Here is a 19773-nt window from a genome sequence, read left to right as displayed (position 1 = left end):
GGAATCCTCCCTGCACACCACCGCCACCAGCTCCTCCTCCCTGCACACCACCAGCAGCAGCTCCTCCTCCCTGCACACCACCAGCAGCAGCTCCTCCTCCTCCCTGCACACCACCGCCACCAGCTCCTCCTCCCTGCACACCACCAGCAGCAGCTCCTCCTCCCTGCACACCACCAGCAGCAGCTCCTCCTCCTCCCTGCACACCACTGCCACCAGCTCCTCCTCCCTGCACACCACCAGCAGCAGCTCCTCCTCCCTGCACACCAACTCCAGCAGCTCCTGCTCCCTGCACACCACCGCCACCAGCTCCTCCTCCCTGCACACCAACTCCAGCAGCTCCTGCTCCCTGCACACCACCACCAGCAGCTCCTCCTCCTCCCTGCACACCACCACCAGCAGCTCCTTCTCCTTGCACACCACCAGCAGCAGCTCCTCCTCCTCCCTGCACACCACCGCCACCAGCTCTTCCTCCCTGCACACCAACTCCAGCAGCTCATGCTCCCTGCACACCACCACCAGCAGCTCCTCCTCCTCCCTGCACACCACCACCACCAGCTCCTTCTCCTTGCACACCACCAGCAGCAGCTCCTCCTCCTCCCTGCACACCAACTCCAGCAGCTCCTGCTCCCTGCACACCACCACCAGCAGCTCCTCCTCCTCCCTGCACACCACCACCAGCAGCTCCTCCTCCTTGCACACCACCACCAGCAGCTCCTGCTCCCTGCACACCACCACCAGCAGCTCCTCCTCCTCCCTGCACACCACCACCAGCAGCTCCTCCTCCTTGCACACCACCACCAGCAGCTCCTGCTCCCTGCACACCACCACCAGCAGCTCCTCCTCCTCCCTGCACACCACCACCAGCAGCTCCTCCTCCTTGCACACCACCAGCAGCAGCTCCTCCTCCTCCCTGCACACCACCACCAGCAGCTCCTCCTCCCTGCACACCACCAGCAGCAGCTCCTCCTCCCTGCACACCAGCAGCAGCAGCTCCTCCTCCCTGTCCGGGACTACAGACTAATTGTCGGGCCAGCCAGGGAGGCATCTATGCACAGCAGACTGGTGAGAAAATAGTCCCCTCTCACCTGCCTGCTGCTGCTTCAAGATTTTAGCCAGGATCATTGGAAAAGGGGGCTTTGGGGAGGGTGGAGGGTGCTTTTTTCCTGTTCTGTTAATAAACTAAATTTTATAATCAAAAATATGTTTCCTGCTACCAGGATGGGGCCCCCTAGTGGCCTGGGGCCCCATAGCAACTGCTATGCCTGCTATCCCTATTCCTACACCCCTGCATTAGAGGGCAATACAAAAGCATGGCAGGTGAGATCTTTGCCCCTAGACTTGTATAAAAAAGAAGTATTCGTGATTAAAAACCCACCAAAACCTTTCAACTTTAGCGGTTAATAGCAAAGCCCCCTTACATAATATAAGCACCTCATTTGCAGGATATGTTAAGTAGAACAATGAGAACAAGGGATTTTTTTTTTCTTCAAAAATACCTTATAGTTTTTGAGAATATTTGATTTTAAAGTTTCAAAAGATGTTTAAAATGGAAAAGTATACATGTAAATGTGGTAAAATGCATGAACTTGTGTTTACCACATTTAAATATATACTATTTTCCTTTGAAACTTTAAAATCAATTTTCTCAAAAACAATAAGGTCTTTTTTGAAAAAAAAAATTGTTCCCCTTGTTCCCGCTGTTCTACTTAAAGGGACTCTAAAGCGAGTCTAAATTCTCTTTATTAACTTGTATTCATTTGAATCACCCTCAGCCCTGCTAAAATGGCGCTATTCCGCAGCAGAATGAGGGGTTTATACCCCCCAAATATCCTCTGCAAAATCAACAACTTTATTGGTCGTGGATTTTGCTGCTCCTGGAGGCAGAGCTATGCCGGTGGATCTCCGCCTCTCCCCGCCCCTCTCAGTAAAGGAAGAGTGAGAGGGGCGGGGAGAGGCGGGGAGAGGTGGCGATCAGCAGGGATTGACGCGTGAAGAGGCAGAGCTGCCGCCATAAGCTCTGCCTCAATGAGGAAGCACTCCCCGGACACAGGAGAGTTGATTTGGGGGGTATTAACCCCTCGTTCGGCCATGGGATAGCGGAATTTTAGCAAGGCTGAGAGTGACTCAAATGAATACAAGTTAATAAAGAGAATTTAGACTCGCTTCAGAGTCTCTTTAACATATCCTGCAAATTTGGTGTTTATATCATGTAAGGGGGCTTTGCTATTAACTGCAAAAGTCGTCAGGTTTTCGGGTTATAATAACAGCTGTGAACAGGCGCGTTGCTAGCGCTATTCGATCGTGGTACGTGCCACGAACCTGGCCTTAGGGTGCCCCTGATCTATGAAATGGGGTGCCCAGCAGAAGTGCCCCGAATGTATGGGCACAAGTTATCAGCAAAAGCCGCCGCCGTTCGCTCACATACGGCGGCCGCATACATTTCCGGCTCCCGACATCACACTTAAAAACTGACAGCATGCGCTGCCTTAATCCGCCCCCCTGCCGCCTCCTGCTCCAATCAGAAGCGGAGGAGCACCTGGCAGGGGGCATGGAGTTGCATTGAACGGCAGGGGGCTGGAGCCATGGAGCGTGAGTAGCTCCGCCCCCTGAACAGCGTGTGACCCAGGCCACCAGGCGAGCACATGGCGTCATATTGGCGGCGCCGTCCGCACCTGGCAAAACTTTAGCCTGCTGCCAGACCATCAGGCACACCAGCCACAGACTGCCCCACGCCTCCACCACCGTCTGGCCTCGCCGCCTCACCACCGCTCGTCCGGCGCCCCCCACAGTGTCTCTCTCAGGCAGGTTTGGACTGGTGACTGTGCCACTGCCTGCCAGAGTGACTGACTCAGTCAGTACACCCGCGTCCCTCTCCCTGGCCTGCCACTGCCAGATGCCACAGACCACCTCATGGACACTGACTGGTCCTGGACAAGGAAGGAAGCAAGCAAGGTGCCACTGCCTGCAGCCAGAGGCCACCCACCGGGCAGCCTGCAGCCAAGAGCATTTGTCATTCACACAGTAAGTGGCACCCTGGCCCAGCAATTGCAAGTGGCGGGGGTTTGGTGGGTGAGGGGGTGAGGAGAGTGCAGCACTGTCTGCAGCCAGAGCCAGCTAGCCACACAGCCAGCCAGCCTGCAGCCAGCAGTAGCCACTAGCCAGGTGGGGGGTTGGGGTGGAGGAGGGGAGAGAGTGCAGCCAGAGCCAGCTAGCCACACAGCCAGCCAGCCTGCAGCCAGCAGTAGCCACTAGCCAGGTGGGGGGTTGGGGTGGAGGAGGGGAGAGAGTGCAGCCAGAGCCAGCTAGCCACACACAGCCAGCCTGCAGCCAGCAGTAGCCACAAGCCAGGTGGGGGTTTGGGGTGGAGGAGGGGAGAGAGTGCAGCCAGAGCCAGCTAGCCACACACAGCCAGCCAGCCTGCAGCCAGCAGTAGCCACAAGCCAGGTGGGGGTTTGGGGTGGAGGAGGGGAGAGAGTGCAGCCAGAGCCAGCTAGCCACACACAGCCAGCCTGCAGCCAGCAGTAGCCTCTAGCCAGGTGGGGGTTTGGGGTGGAGGAGGGGAGAGAGTGCAGCCAGAGCCAGCTAGCCACACACAGCCAGCCTGCAGCCAGCAGTAGCCACTAGCCAGGTGGGGGGTTGGGGTGGAGGAGGGGAGAGAGTGCAGCCAGAGCCAGCTAGCCACACACAGCCAGCCTGCAGCCAGCAGTAGCCACAAGCCAGGTGGGGGTTTGGGGTGGAGGAGGGGAGAGAGTGCAACCAGAGCCAGCTAGCCACACACAGCCAGCCAGCCTGCAGCCAGCAGTAGCCACAAGCCAGGTGGGGGTTTGGGGTGGAGGAGGGGAGAGAGTGCAGCCAGAGCCAGCTAGCCACACACAGCCAGCCTGCAGCCAGCAGTAGCCTCTAGCCAGGTGGGGGTTTGGGGTGGAGGAGGGGAGAGAGTGCAGCCAGAGCCAGCTAGCCACACAGCCAGCCAGCCTGCAGCCAGCCCAGTAGTAGCCACTAGCCAGGTGGGGGGTTGGGGTGGAGGAGGGGAGAGAGTGCAGCCAGAGCCAGCTAGCCACACAGCCAGCCAGCCTGCAGCCAGCAGTAGCCACAAGCCAGGTGGGGGTTTGGGGTGGAGGAGGGGAGAGAGTGCAGCCAGAGCCAGCTAGCCACACACAGCCAGCCAGCCTGCAGCCAGCAGTAGCCACAAGCCAGGTGGGGGTTTGGGGTGGAGGAGGGGAGAGAGTGCAGCCAGAGCCAGCTAGCCACACACAGCCAGCCAGCCTGCAGCCAGCAGTAGCCTCTAGCCAGGTGGGGTTTGGGGTGGAGGAGGGGAGAGAGTGCAGCCAGAGCCAGCTAGCCACACACAGCCAGCCTGCAGCCAGCAGTAGCCACTAGCCAGGTGGGGGGTTGGGGCGGAGGAGGGGAGAGAGTGCAGCCAGAGCCAGCTAGCCACACACAGCCAGCCTGCAGCCAGCAGTAGCCACAAGCCAGGTGGGGGTTTGGGGTGGAGGAGGGGAGAGAATGTAGCCAGAGCCAGCTAGCCACACACAGCCAGCCAGCCTGCAGCCAGCAGTAGCCACAAGCCAGGTGGGGGTTTGGGGTGGAGGAGGGGAGAAAGTGCAGCCAGAGCCAGCTAGCCACACAGCCAGCCAGCCTGCAGCCAGCAGTAGCCTCTAGCCAGGTGGGGGGTTGGGGCGGAGGAGGGGAGAGAGTGCAGCCAGAGCCAGCTAGCCACACAGCCAGCCAGCCTGCAGCCAGCCCAGTAGTAGCCACTAGCCAGGTGGGGGGTTGGGGTGGAGGAGGGGAGAGAGTGCAGCCAGAGCCAGCTAGCCACACAGCCAGCCAGCCTGCAGCCAGCAGTAGCCACAAGCCAGGTGGGGGTTTGGGGTGGAGGAGGGGAGAGAGTGCAGCCAGAGCCAGCTAGCCACACACAGCCAGCCAGCCTGCAGCCAGCAGTAGCCACAAGCCAGGTGGGGGTTTGGGGTGGAGGAGGGGAGAGAGTGCAGCCAGAGCCAGCTAGCCACACACAGCCAGCCAGCCTGCAGCCAGCAGTAGCCTCTAGCCAGGTGGGGGGTTGGGGTGGAGGAGAGGAGAGAGTGCAGCCAGAGCCAGCTAGCCACACAGCCAGCCAGCCTGCAGCCAGCAGTAGCCACTAGCCAGGTGGGGGTTTGGGGTGGAGGAGGGGAGAGAGTGCAGCCAGAGCCAGCTAGCCACACAGCCAGCCAGCCTGCAGCCAGCAGTAGCCACTAGCCAGGTGGGGGTTTGGGGTGGAGGAGGGGAGAGAGTGCAGCCAGAGCCAGCTAGCCACACAGCCAGCCAGCCTGCAGCCAGCAGTAGCCTCTAGCCAGGTGGGGGGTTGGGGTGGAGGAGGGGAGAGAGTGCAGCCAGAGCCAGCTAGCCACACAGCCAGCCAGCCTGCAGCCAGCAGTAGCCTCTAGCCAGGTGGGGGGTTGGGGTGGAGGAGGGGAGAGAGTGCAGCCAGAGCTAGCTAGCCACACAGCCAGCCAGCCTGCAGCCAGCCCAGTAGTAGCCACTAGTCAGGTGGGGGGTTGGGGTGGAGGAGGGGAGAGGGTGCAGCCAGAGCCAGCTAGCCACACAGCCAGCCAGCCCAGTAGTAGCCACTAGCCAGGTGGGGGTTTGGGGTGGAGGAGGGGAGAGAGTGCAGCCAGAGCCAGCTAGCCACACAGCCAGCCAGCCTGCAGCCAGCAGTAGCCTCTAGCCAGGTGGGGGGTTGGGGTGGAGGAGGGGAGAGAGTGCAGCCAGAGCCAGCTAGCCACACAGCCAGCCAGCCTGCAGCCAGCAGTAGCCTCTAGCCAGGTGGGGGGTTGGGGCGGAGGAGGGGAGAGAGTACAGCCAGAGCCAGCTAGCCACACAGCCAGCCAGCCTGCAGCCAGCCCAGTAGTAGCCACTAGTCAGGTGGGGGGTTGGGGTGGAGGAGGGGAGAGGGTGCAGCCAGAGCCAGCTAGCCACACAGCCAGCCAGCCCAGTAGTAGCCACAAGCCAGGTGGGGGGTTGGGGTGGAGGAGGGGAGAGAGTGCAGCCAGAGCCAGCTAGCCACACAGCCAGCCAGCCCAGTAGTAGCCACAAGCCAGGTGGGGGGTTGGGGTGGAGGAGGGGAGAGAGTTCAGCCAGAGCCAGCTAGCCACACAGCCAGCCAGCCTGCAGCCAGCAGTAGCCACTAGCCAGGTGGGGGTTTGGGGTGGAGGAGGGGAGAGGGTGCAGCCAGAGCCAGCTAGCCACACAGCCAGCCAGCCTGCAGCCAGCAGTAGCCTCTAGCCAGGTGGGGGGTTGGGGTGGAGGAGGGGAGAGAGTGCAGCCAGAGCCAGCTAGCCACACAGCCAGCCAGCCTGCAGCCAGCAGTAGCCTCTAGCCAGGTGGGGGGTTGGGGTGGAGGAGGGGAGAGAGTGCAGCCAGAGCCAGCTAGCCACACAGCCAGCCAGCCTGCAGCCAGCAGTAGCCTCTAGCCAGGTGGGGGGTTGGGGTGGAGGAGGGGAGAGAGTGCAGCCAGAGCTAGCTAGCCACACAGCCAGCCAGCCTGCAGCCAGCCCAGTAGTAGCCACTAGTCAGGTGGGGGGTTGGGGTGGAGGAGGGGAGAGGGTGCAGCCAGAGCCAGCTAGCCACACAGCCAGCCAGCCCAGTAGTAGCCACTAGCCAGGTGGGGGTTTGGGGTGGAGGAGGGGAGAGAGTGCAGCCAGAGCCAGCTAGCCACACAGCCAGCCAGCCTGCAGCCAGCAGTAGCCTCTAGCCAGGTGGGGGGTTGGGGTGGAGGAGGGGAGAGAGTGCAGCCAGAGCCAGCTAGCCACACAGCCAGCCAGCCTGCAGCCAGCAGTAGCCTCTAGCCAGGTGGGGGGTTGGGGCGGAGGAGGGGAGAGAGTACAGCCAGAGCCAGCTAGCCACACAGCCAGCCAGCCTGCAGCCAGCCCAGTAGTAGCCACTAGTCAGGTGGGGGGTTGGGGTGGAGGAGGGGAGAGGGTGCAGCCAGAGCCAGCTAGCCACACAGCCAGCCAGCCCAGTAGTAGCCACAAGCCAGGTGGGGGGTTGGGGTGGAGGAGGGGAGAGAGTGCAGCCAGAGCCAGCTAGCCACACAGCCAGCCAGCCCAGTAGTAGCCACAAGCCAGGTGGGGGGTTGGGGTGGAGGAGGGGAGAGAGTGCAGCCAGAGCCAGCTAGCCACACAGCCAGCCAGCCTGCAGCCAGCAGTAGCCACTAGCCAGGTGGGGGTTTGGGGTGGAGGAGGGGAGAGAGTGCAGCCAGAGCCAGCTAGCCACACAGCCAGCCAGCCTGCAGCCAGCAGTAGCCTCTAGCCAGGTGGGGGGTTGGGGTGGAGGAGGGGAGAGAGTGCAGCCAGAGCCAGCTAGCCACACAGCCAGCCAGCCTGCAGCCAGCAGTAGCCTCTAGCCAGGTGGGGGTTGGGGTGGAGGAGGGGAGAGAGTGCAGCCAGAGCCAGCTAGCCACACAGCCAGACAGCCTGCAGCCAGCCCAGTAGTAGCCACTAGTCAGGTGGGGGGTTGGGGTGGAGGAGGGGAGAGGGTGCAGCCAGAGCCAGCTAGCCACACAGCCAGCCAGCCCAGTAGTAGCCACTAGCCAGGTGGGGGTTTGGGTGGAGGAGGGGAGAGAGTGCAGCCAGAGCCAGCTAGCCACACAGCCAGCCAGCCTGCAGCCAGCAGTAGCCTCTAGCCAGGTGGGGGGTTGGGGTGGAGGAGGGGAGAGAGTGCAGCCAGAGCCAGCTAGCCACACAGCCAGCCAGCCTGCAGCCAGCAGTAGCCTCTAGCCAGGTGGGGGGTTGGGGCGGAGGAGGGGAGAGAGTACAGCCAGAGCCAGCTAGCCACACAGCCAGCCAGCCTGCAGCCAGCCCAGTAGTAGCCACTAGTCAGGTGGGGGGTTGGGGTGGAGGAGGGGAGAGGGTGCAGCCAGAGCCAGCTAGCCACACAGCCAGCCAGCCCAGTAGTAGCCACAAGCCAGGTGGGGGGTTGGGGTGGAGGAGGGGAGAGGGTGCAGCCAGAGCCAGCTAGCCACACAGCCAGCCAGCCCAGTAGTAGCCACAAGCCAGGTGGGGGGTTGGGGTGGAGGAGGGGAGAGAGTGCAGCCAGAGCCAGCTAGCCACACAGCCAGCCAGCCTGCAGCCAGCAGTAGCCACTAGCCAGGTGGGGGTTTGGGGTGGAGGAGGGGAGAGAGTGCAGCCAGAGCCAGCTAGCCACACAGCCAGCCAGCCTGCAGCCAGCCCAGTAGTAGTAGCAGCCACTAGCCAAACAGCACCTGGGACTGGCTGGGCATGTGTGCTGTGCTTTCTGTGTACCTATCTCTGCTACCTCCAAAATGTACAGTATGGGCCTTTTTCCACTAGCGCGTTTGCGCTAGCTGAATCGCAAAACCGCAAACCGCTAGCGATTTTACAATCGCTACGGTTTGCTTTTTAACATAGGAATCGCGGTAGGTCATTTCCACTACCACGATTCGTTTTTTACTTGATCGCGATCGCGCCGCGGAGCGACTTTTGCCGCGATTTTGCTATGCAGTGCATAGCATAGCAAAATCGCGGCCGCAAACGTCGGGAAAACGGCGGAATTGCGATTCAGCAATCTCTAGCGTTCAGCGCGAACGCTAGCGACTGCTAGTGGAAAAGGGCCCTCAGAGCTGTTTTCTGTGCCTGCACTGATGGTAAACTAGCTGCAGTGTGTACTGATCTATGCTACCTCCAGTATGTACAGTATAAGCTGTTACTCTGTGCCTGTACTGATAGTAAACAAGCTGCAGTGTGTGCTGATCTCTGATGCCTTTAGTATGTACTATATAAACTGTTACTCTGTGCCTGTACTGATAGTAAACTAGCTGCAGTGTGTGCTTATCTCTGCTACCTCCAGTATGTACAATACAAGCTATTACTATGTGCCTGTACTGATAGTAAACTAGCCGCAGTGTGTGCTGATCTCTGCTACCTCCAGTATAAGCTCTTACTCTGTGCCTGTACTGATAGTAACCTAGCTGCAGTGTGTGCTGATCTCTGCTGCCTACAATATGTACAGTATACGCTGTTCTCCAGTGCCTGCACTGTGTGCTGATTTACCTCCAGTGTGTACAGTGTAAGGTGTTACTCTGTGCCTTTACTGATTGTAAACCAGCTATATTGTATGCTGATCCCTGCTACTTTCAGTATGTACAGTATTAGCTGTAAAGCCTGGTACACACATACAATTTTGATTAGCCAATTTTAGCTCTGTTCATAAAATTCATTGTCTGTTGGCCCACTTACTGCACGGGGGGGGTAAAATTGGTCAGTGATTGACCAATCAAAATTGTATGTGTGTATACATCTTTAATCTATGCCTATACTGATTGTAAATTATCTAAATAAAGGACAGGGGGCTCCATCCAATATTTCGATGGGCAGGCCCGTTATCTGTAGCTTACACCGCTGCTAAGTTCATGTACATTTGGCCCCACCCATGGCCATGCCCACTCACCTCATGGCCACGCCCATTTTATATATGTCCCACCTGGTGCCCACAGGTGCCCCCGATCTTCAAGGACCCTAGGAACGCCCCTGGCTGTGATCACAAGCCGGATTTGGACCACAATCACGGGTGCATTCGGAACTGAATCCATGATCGAGAGTCAATCACAAATTCGGAATCTGACCTCGTGATCACGGGATACCCATGATCACGAGGGCGTGGAGACTAGTGTTGGGCGAACATCTAGATGTTCGGGTTCGGGCCGAACAGGCCGAACATGGCCGCGATGTTCGGGTGTTCGACCCGAACTCCGAACATAATGGAAGTCAATGGGGACCCGAACTTTTGTGGTTTGTAAAGCCTCCTTACATGCTACATACCCCAAATTTACAGGGTATGTGCACCTTGGGAGTGGGTACAAGAGGAAAAAATTTTTTAGCAAAAAGAGCTTATAGTTTTTGAGAAAATCGATTTTAAAGTTTCAAAGGGAAAACTGTCTTTTAAATGCGGGAAATGTCTGTTTTCTTTGCACAGGTAACATGCTTTTTGTCGGCATGCAGTCATAAATGTAATACATATAAGAGGTTCCAGGAAAAGGGACCGGTAATGCTAACCCAGCAGCAGCACACGTGATGGAACAGGAGGAGGGTGGCGCAGGAGGAGAAGGCCACGCTTTGAGACACAACAACCCAGGCCTTGCATGAGGACAAGAAGCGTGCGGATAGCATGCTTTGTACCACCATGCAGTCATAAATGTAATAAAGATAAGTGGTTCAATAAACAGGGACCACGCGGCAACGCTAACCCAGCAGCAGCACACGTGATGGAACAGGAGGAGGCGCAGGAGGAGAAGGCCACGCTTTGTGAGACACAACAACCCAGGCCTTGCATGAGGACAAAAAGCGTGCGGATAGCATGCTTTGTACCGCCATGTAGTCATAAATGTAATAAAGATAAGAGGTTCAATAAACAGGGACCACGCGGCAACGCTAACCCAGCAGCAGCAGCAGCAGCAGCACACGTGATGGAACAGGAGGAGGCGCAGGAGGAGAAGGCCACGCTTTGTGAGACACAACAACCCAGGCCTTGCATGAGGACAAAAAGCGTGCGGATAGCATGCTTTGTACCGCCATGTAGTCATAAATGTAATAAAGATAAGAGGTTCAATAAACAGGGACCACGCGGCAACGGTAACCCAGCAGCAGCAGCAGCAGCAGCAGCACACGTGATGGAACAGGAGGAGGCGCAGGAGGAGAAGGCCACGCTTTGTGAGACACAACAACCCAGGCCTTGCATGAGGACAAAAAGCGTGCGGATAGCATGCTTTGTACCGCCATGTAGTCATAAATGTAATAAAGATAAGAGGTTCCATAAACAGGGACCACGCGGCAACGGTAACCCAGCAGCAGCAGCAGCAGCAGCAGCACACGTGATGGAACAGGAGGAGGCGCAGGAGGAGAAGGCCACGCTTTGTGAGACACAACAACCCAGGCCTTGCATGAGGACAAAAAGCGTGCGGATAGCATGCTTTGTACCGCCATGTAGTCATAAATGTAATAAAGATAAGAGGTTCCATAAACAGGGACCGGCAACGGTAACCCAGCAGCAGCAGCAGCAGCAGCAGCAGCAGCACACGTGATGGAACAGGAGGAGGCGCAGGAGGAGAAGGCCACGCTTTGTGAGACACAACAACCCAGGCCTTGCATGAGGACAAAAAGCGTGCGGATATAGCAGCAATGCTTTTTGCCGCCATGCAGTCATAAATGTAATACAGATGAGAGGTTCAATAAACAGGGACCGGAAACGCTAAACCATCCCAGATGTTCATCGGTCATGTTACTTGGTTGGGGTCCAGGAGTGTTGCGTAGTCGTTTCCAATCCAGGATTGATTCATTTTAATTTGAGTCAGACGGTCTGCATTTTCTGTGGAGAGGCGGATACGCCGATCTGTGATGATGCCTCCGGCAGCACTGAAACAGCGTTCCGACATAACGCTGGCTGCCGGGCAAGCCAGCACCTCTATTGCGTACATTGCCAGTTCGTGCCAGGTGTCTAGCTTCATGCCCGGTTTCAGGTCCAGCGGTGCCAGCCACAAATCCGTCTGTTCCTTTATTCCCCTCCAAATTTCCTCCCCTGTGTGCTGCTTATCCCCAAGGCAGATCAGCTTCAGCAACGCTTGCTGACGCATGCCAACAGCTGTGCTGCACTGCTTCCACGATCCTACTGCTGCTGGTGCTGGGTTAGCATTTCCGGATGAGGTACAGCTTTGAGATGCGTTGGAGGAGAAGGAGTCAGAGAGGTAGGTGCTGCTGTTGTTATCCAGCTGTTTGCGGCGTGGGCAACACCCGCGCCGTAGCAGGTGAGGAATCGCTGCCAGGCTCCACAAGGTTCACCCAGTGCGCGGTAAGGGAGATGTATCGACCCTGGCCGAACGCACTCGTCCAGGTGTCAGTGGTGAGGTGAACCTTGCAGGCAACGGCATTCTTCAAGCTTCGGGTTATTTAGCTGACCACGTGCTCATGCAACTCAGGCACTGCAGAGCGCGCAAAGTGGTAGCGGCTGGGAACAACGTAACGTGGGATGGCCACTGACATCATGCCCTTGAAGCTGTTTGTCTCCACCACTCGATATGGCAGCATTTCGCAGGCCAGAAGCTTGGCTATGCTGGCTGGCTGTTACTGCCACGGCCCGGGGGTCATTTGCTGGCAATTTCCTCTTGTGCTCAAACATCTCAGAGACAGACAACTCAACCGTAGCGCTGCACACCGAAGGGCTGTTGGTTGTTGTGTTTGATGAACACTGGGAGACCTCAAGAGCACTAGTCCGGAAAGTGACAGTGTCAGCATCGTCTGATGTTTGTGAATGTTGTGAACCACGCAATGGCTGGGCTACTGCTGCTGCTGAGGCGGGTCTGGTGGTGAGTCTGGTGAACCCAAGGGAGGCAGTGTTGCTGGTGGTACCCTGTCCTGCCGCGTTTGCCCACAGAGTGGGATGTTTGGATAGAATGTGGCGGCTCATGCTGGTGGTGGAGAGGTTGTTAATACTTTTCCCCCTGCTCAGGCGGGTCTTGCACACCTTGCAAATCGCCATGGTAACATCCTCAGTGCAGTCTTCAAAGAAAGCCCAGACTTTAACTGGCTGAGGACTCGGACCTCGTGCGTGATGTGCTGGTGCTGCTTAACCCACTGCTGGACGCTTGAGAGGTCATCCAAGTAATTATCTGGTCCTGTTCTTTTGGATCTGTGAGGGTTGTTGTCCTGGACAACATGGGCAGTATTGAGTGGGTTTTCTTGGGTGCTCCCCTGTGGCCTGTACGTGAACCGTCAGGGGAAACACCTCTTCCCTTGCCCCTCCCTCTTTCACCGGATTTCTTCCTCATTTCACTTATCCTTAAAGTACACGCTGACTGGCAGCAGTACAGTGGCAGTACAGAAATGCTATACAGTGGTGGGTGAGCGGTGTACCACTATTGTCAGCAGTGACACAGAGCACAATGCTATACAGTGGCGGGTGAGCGGTGTACTACTGTTCCCAGCAGACACAGAGTGGAAGTAAACACAATGCTATATAGTGTGGCTGAGCCGTGTACACAGAGTGGCATTAAACACAATGCTATATAGTCTGCTATATAGTCACCCCGAACAGGGTGATGTTCTGCAGAACCCGAACAGTGGCAAACACTGTTCGCCCAACACTACTGGGAGGGAACGCAGATTTTAGTACCTAAACACACGATACAACATGTTTTCCGGGGTCGGACTCTGAGGCACATACAGATGGTCCCGATCATCATCCTCATCATACAACTCTTCTCCTGAGTCTGACCCACCCACCACCTCTGCCACCCCAACATCCCCAGACACAGACCCCTCATCGTCCTCAACATTAACTTGGGATGCTGGCCTGAGCCAGACCTCCTCCTCCACATCAGGCCCCATCATCTCCTCAATGGCAGCCCTCATTAATCGCTCTGGCGACGGACTGATGGACACAACGTTCTCCTCCGGGGAGGGCTGCTGCTGACCACTGGCTGCTGGGGTGGATGTTATAGCTTGCGTGGGGCGTTGGCTGTTGCTGTTGTTGGGAGTGCTGCTCACAGCGGAGGTCTCTGGGGAACTCATGTTGAGCTCATATAGTGGTTGACGGTGAGTGGAGTATTACTGATCCCAGCAATATACACACTGACTGGCAGAGTACGCAATGCTATATAGTGTGGCTGAGCGGTGTACACAGAGTGGCAGTAAACACAATGCTATATAGTCTGGCTGAGCGAGCGGTGTACTACTGTTCCCAGCAGAATCAGAGTGGCAGTAAACAATGGTATATAGTCTGGCTGAGCGGTGTACACAGAGTGTCAGTAAACAATGGTATATAGTCTGGCTGAGCGAGCGGTGTACTACTGTTCCCAGCAGAATCAGAGTGGCAGTAAACAATGGTATATAGTCTGGCTGAGCGGTGTACACAGAGTGTCAGTAAACAATGGTATATAGTCTGGCTGAGCGGTGTACACACAATGCTATATAGTCTGCTATATAGTGTCAGTAAACAATGGTATATAGTCTGGCTGAGCGAGCGGTGTACTACTGTTCCCAGCAGAATCAGAGTGGCAGTAAACAATGGTATATAGTCTGGCTGAGCGGTGTACACAGAGTGTCAGTAAACAATGGTATATAGTCTGGCTGAGCGAGCGGTGTACTACTGTTCCCAGCAGAATCAGAGTGGCAGTAAACAATGGTATATAGTCTGGCTGAGCGGTGTACACAGAGTGTCAGTAAACAATGGTATATAGTCTGGCTGAGCGAGCGGTGTACTACTGTTCCCAGCAGAATCAGAGTGGCAGTAAACAATGGTATATAGTCTGGCTGAGCGGTGTACACAGAGTGTCAGTAAACAATGGTATATAGTCTGGCTGAGCGGTGTACACACAATGCTATATAGTCTGCTATATAGTGTCAGTAAACAATGGTATATAGTCTGGCTGAGCGAGCGGTGTACTACTGTTCCCAGCAGAATCAGAGTGGCAGTAAACAATGGTATATAGTCTGGCTGAGCGGTGTACACAGAGTTTCAGTAAACAATGGTATATAGTCTGGCTGAGCGGTGTACACAGAGTGTCAGTAAACAATGGTATATAGTCTGGCTGAGCGGTGTACACAGAGTGGCAGTAAACACAATGCTATATAGTCTGGCTGAGCGAGCGGTGTACTACTGTTCCCAGCAGAATCAGAGTGGCAGTAAACAATGGTATATAGTCTGGCTGAGCGGTGTACACAGAGTGTCAGTAAACAATGGTATATAGTCTGGCTGAGCGGTGTACACAGAGTGTCAGTAAACAATGGTATATAGTCTGGCTGAGCGGTGTACACAGAGTGGCAGTAAACACAATGCTATATACTCTGGCTGAGCGAGCGGTGTACTACTGTTCCCAGCAGACACAGAACAGTGAACAGAATGCTATATAGTGTGGCTGAGCGAGCGGTGTACCACTATTCCCAGCAGACACAGAACAGTGAACAGAATGCTATATAGTGTGGCTGAGCGGGCGGTGTACCACTATTCCCAGCAGACACAGAACAGTGAACAGAATGCTATATAGTGTGGATGAGCGAGCGGTGTACCACTATTCCCAGCAGACACAGAACAGTAAACAGAATGCTATATAGTGTGGCTGAGCGAGCGGTGTACCACTATTCCCAGCAGACACAGAACAGTGAACAGAATGCTATATAGTGTGGCTGAGCGAGCGGTGTACCACTATTCCCAGCAGACACAGAACAGTGCACAGAATGCTATATAGTGTGGCTGAGCGAGCGGTGTACCACTATTCCCAGCAGACACAGAACAGTAAACAGAATGCTATATAGTGTGGCTGAGCGAGCGGTGTACCACTATTCCCAGCAGACACAGAACAGTAAACAGAATGCTATATAGTGTGGCTGAGCGAGCGGTGTACCACTATTCCAAGCAGACACAGAACAGTGAACAGAATGCTATATAGTGTGGCTGAGCGAGCGGTGTACCACTATTCCCAGCAGACACAGAGTGGCAGTAAACAGAATGCTATATAGTGTGGCTGAGCGAGGTACACAGAGTGGCAGTAAACAGAATGCTATATAGTGTGGCTGAGCAAGCGGTGTACTACTATTCCCAGCAGACACAGAGTGGCAGTAAACAGAATGCTATATAGTGTGGCTGAGCGAGGTACACAGAGTGGCAGTAAACAGAATGCTATATAGTGTGGCTGAGCAAGCGGTGTACTACTGTTCCCAGCAGTGACACAATGACAGGGGGGACCCTGGCTAGCGTGGCTGGAGCGCGAACTACCCTGCCTGCCTACCCAAAGCTAAACCCACAGACAAATGGCGGAGATATGACGTGGTTCGGGTATTTATTTACCCGAACCACGTGACCGTTCGGCCAATCAGAGCGCGTTCGGGTCCGAACCACGTGACCCGTTCGGCCAATCACAGCGCTAGCCGAACGTTCGGGGAACGTTCGGCCATGCGCTCTTAGTTCGGCCATATGGCCGAACGGTTTGGCCGAGCACCGTCAGGTGTTCGGCCGAACTCGAACATCACCCGAACAGGGTGATGTTCTGCAGAACCCGAACAGTGGCGAACACTGTTCGCCCAACACTAGTGGAGACCAACACTGTACACAACCCACACATTTCCTCTACCTGCATGAGTAAAAAAGGAAATGTCTTGTAGGTGATTCCCCCCACCTGCACTAACTGAATGACTTCCAGCAGCATTGACTCTCACCACCTGAGAGATTGTGTAGATGCCATAGATTAGCATTAGTGAAAAACACTATCAATACCATTAGAGATAACACTCTTAGGGAAAGAAAAAACTATAATGTATGAAATTAAACAGTTTACTAACATTTTCTACCTCAATTATTGTAGATCCTGTGATATCCAGTCAACCAGCAACATCACAAAGTACTACTACCCTAACTGCTACAACTACAACCACATCCTCTCTATCAGCTACTGAAACAACTGCCACACAAGCTGTCCTCACAACATCAACAGCAAAAACTACAACTACCACAGCATCTCCAGCAACTGTGTCAACAACCACTGAAACCACTACAAGTAAAGATGTTCTGACAGTTCCTAAAACAACGACTACAACAGCTACAATTACAGATTCTACCACAATTTCTCAAACCAGAGAAACGACACAAGCAACTACTGAATCTACCACCACAACAGCTGCTACAACCACTCCAACAGCCACAACTGAATCTACCACCACAACATCGGCTACCACCACTCCACCAGCAACTACTGAATCTACCACCACAACAGCGGCTACAACCACTCCAACAGCCACAACTGAATCTACCACCACAACATCGGCTACCACCACTCCACCAGCCACTACTGAATCTACCACCACAACAGCGGCTACAACCACTCCACCAGCCACTACTGAATCTACCACCACAACAGCGACTACAACCACTCCAGCAGCCACTACTGAATCAAGCACCACAACAGCGGCTACAACTACTCCACCAGCCACTACTAAATCTACCACCACAACAGTGGCTACAACTACTCCACCAGCCACTACTGAATCTACCACCACAACAGCGGCTACAACCACTCCACCAGCCACTACTGAATCTACCACCACAACAGCGGCTACGACCATTCCACCAGCCACTACTGAATCTACCACCACAACAGCGGCTACAACCACTCCACCAGCCACTACTGAATCTACCAAAACAACAGCGGCTACAACCACTCCACCAGCCACTACTGAATCTACCACCACAACAGCGGCTACAACCATTCCACCCGCCACTACTGAATCTACCACCACAATAGTGGCTACAACTACTCCACCAGCCACTACTGAATCTACCACCACAACAGCGGCTACAACTACTCCACCAGCCACTACTGAATCCACCACCACAATAGTGGCTACAACTACTCCACCAGCCACTACTGAATCTACCACAACAGCGTCTACAACAACTCCACCAGCCACTACTGAATCCATTACCACCACAGCGGCTACAACCACTCCACCAGCCACTACTGAATCCATTACCACCACAGCAGCTACAACCACTCCACCAGCCACTACTGAATCTGCCACCACAACAGCGGCTACAACTACTCCACCAGCAACTACTGAATCTACCACCACAACAGCAGCTACAATTACTCCACCAGTAACTACTGAATCTACTACCACAACAGCAGCTACAACTACTCCACCAGTAACTACTGAAACTACCACCACAACAGCGGCTACAACTACTCCACCAGTAACTACTGAATCTACCACCACTACAGCAGCTACAACTACTCCACCAGTAACTACTGAATCTACCACCACAACAGCTGCTGCAACTACTCCACCAGCAACTACTGAATCTACCACCACAACAGCTGCTACAACTACTCCACCAGCCACTACTGAATCTACCACCACAACAGCGGCTACAACCACTCCACCAGCCACTACTGAATCTACCACCACAACAGCGGCTACAACCACTCCACCAGCCACTACTGAATCTACCACCACCATAGTGGCTACAAGCACTCCACCAGCCACTACTGAATCTACCACTACAACAGTGGCTACAACCATTCCAGCAGCCACTACTGAATCTACCACCACAACAGCGGCTACAACCACTCCACCAGCCACTACTGAATCTACCACCACCATAGTGGCTACAACCACTCCACCAGCCACTACTGAATCTACCACTACAACAGCGGCTACAACCATTCCAGCAGCCACTACTGAATCTACCACCACAACAGCGGCTACAACTACTCCACCAGCCACAACTGAATCTACCACCACAACAGCGGCTACAACCACTCCACCAGCCACTACTGAATCTACCACCATAACAGCGGCTACAACTACTCCACCAGCAACTACTGAATCGACCACCACCACAACAGCGGCTGCAACTACTCCGCCAGTAACTACTGAATCTACCACCACTACAGCGGCTACAACCACTCCACCAGCAACTACTGAATCTACCACCACAACAGCGGCTACAACCACTCCACCAGTCACTACTGAATCTACCACCACAACAGCGGCTACAACCACGCCACCAGCCACTACTGAATCTACCACTACAACAGCGGCTACAACCACTCCACCAGCCACTACTGAATCTACCACCACAACAGCGGCTACAACTACTCCACCAGCCACTACTGAATCTACCACCACAACAGCGGCTACAACCACTCCACCAGCCACTATTGAATCTACCACCACAACAGTGGCTACAACCATTCCATCAGCCACTACTGAATCTACCACCACAACAGCGGCTACAACCACTCCACCAGCCACTACTGAATCTCCCACCACAACAGCGGCTACAACCACTCCACCAGCCACTACTGAATCTACCACCACAACAGCAGCTACAACTACTCCACCAGCCACTACTGAATCTACCACCACAACAGCGGCTACAACTACTCCACCAGCCACTACTGAATCTACCACCACAACAGCGGCTACAACCACTCCACAAGCCACTACTGAATCTACCACCACAACAGCAGCTACAACTACTCCACTAGTAACTACTGAATCTACCACAACAACAGCGGCTACAACTACTCCACTAGTAACTACTGAATCTACCACCACCACAGCCGCTACAACCACTCCACCAGCCACTACTGAATCTACCACCACAACAGCGGCTACAACCACTCCACCAGCCACTACTGAATCTACCACCACAACAGCGGCTACAACTACTCCACTAGTAACTACTGAATCTACCACCACAACAGCAGTTACAACCACTCCACTAGCCACTACTGAATCTACCACCACAACAGCGGCTACAACCACTCCACCAGCAACTACTGAATCTACCACCACAACAGTGGCTACAACTACTCCACCAGCCACTACTGAATCTACCACCACATCAGCGGCTACAACTACTCCACTAGTAACTACTGAATCTACCACCACAACAGCGGCTACAACTACTCCACTAGTAATTACAGAGTCTACCACCACAACAGGGACTGCAACTACTCCACCAGCAACTACTGAATCTACCACCACAACAGTGGCTACAACTACTCCACCAGCCACTACTGAATCTACCACCACAACAGCGGCTACAACTACTCCACCAGCCACTACTGAATCTACTACCACAACAGTGGCTACAACCACTCCACCAGCCACTACTGAATCTACCACCACAACAGCTGCTACAACCACTCCACCAGCCACTACTGAATCTACCACCACAACAGTGGCTACAACCACTCCACCAGCCACTACTGAATCTACTACCACA

General features: G+C 54.9%; 1 protein-coding gene across 1 annotated transcript in view; it reads left to right on the top strand.

The window, feature by feature from the left end:
* The window catches only part of LOC137542163 (uromodulin-like), a 44304-nt gene extending 27868 nt beyond the window's left edge, over window positions 1–16436 (top strand). Inside the window, exons 3-4 of the mRNA XM_068263885.1 lie at window positions 709–879; window positions 16346–16436. Coding sequence (XP_068119986.1) covers window positions 709–879; window positions 16346–16436 — 262 coding nt within the window. The remainder of the gene's footprint in view (window positions 1–708; window positions 880–16345) is intronic.
* Window positions 16437–19773: the final 3337 nt, after the last annotated feature.

Source organism: Hyperolius riggenbachi, chromosome 2, assembly GCF_040937935.1.
Source record: "Hyperolius riggenbachi isolate aHypRig1 chromosome 2, aHypRig1.pri, whole genome shotgun sequence".
Taxonomy (NCBI): Eukaryota; Metazoa; Chordata; class Amphibia; order Anura; family Hyperoliidae; genus Hyperolius; species Hyperolius riggenbachi.
Note: the sequence above shows the minus strand (reverse complement) of the source record. Positions and strands in the feature narration are given on the sequence as shown.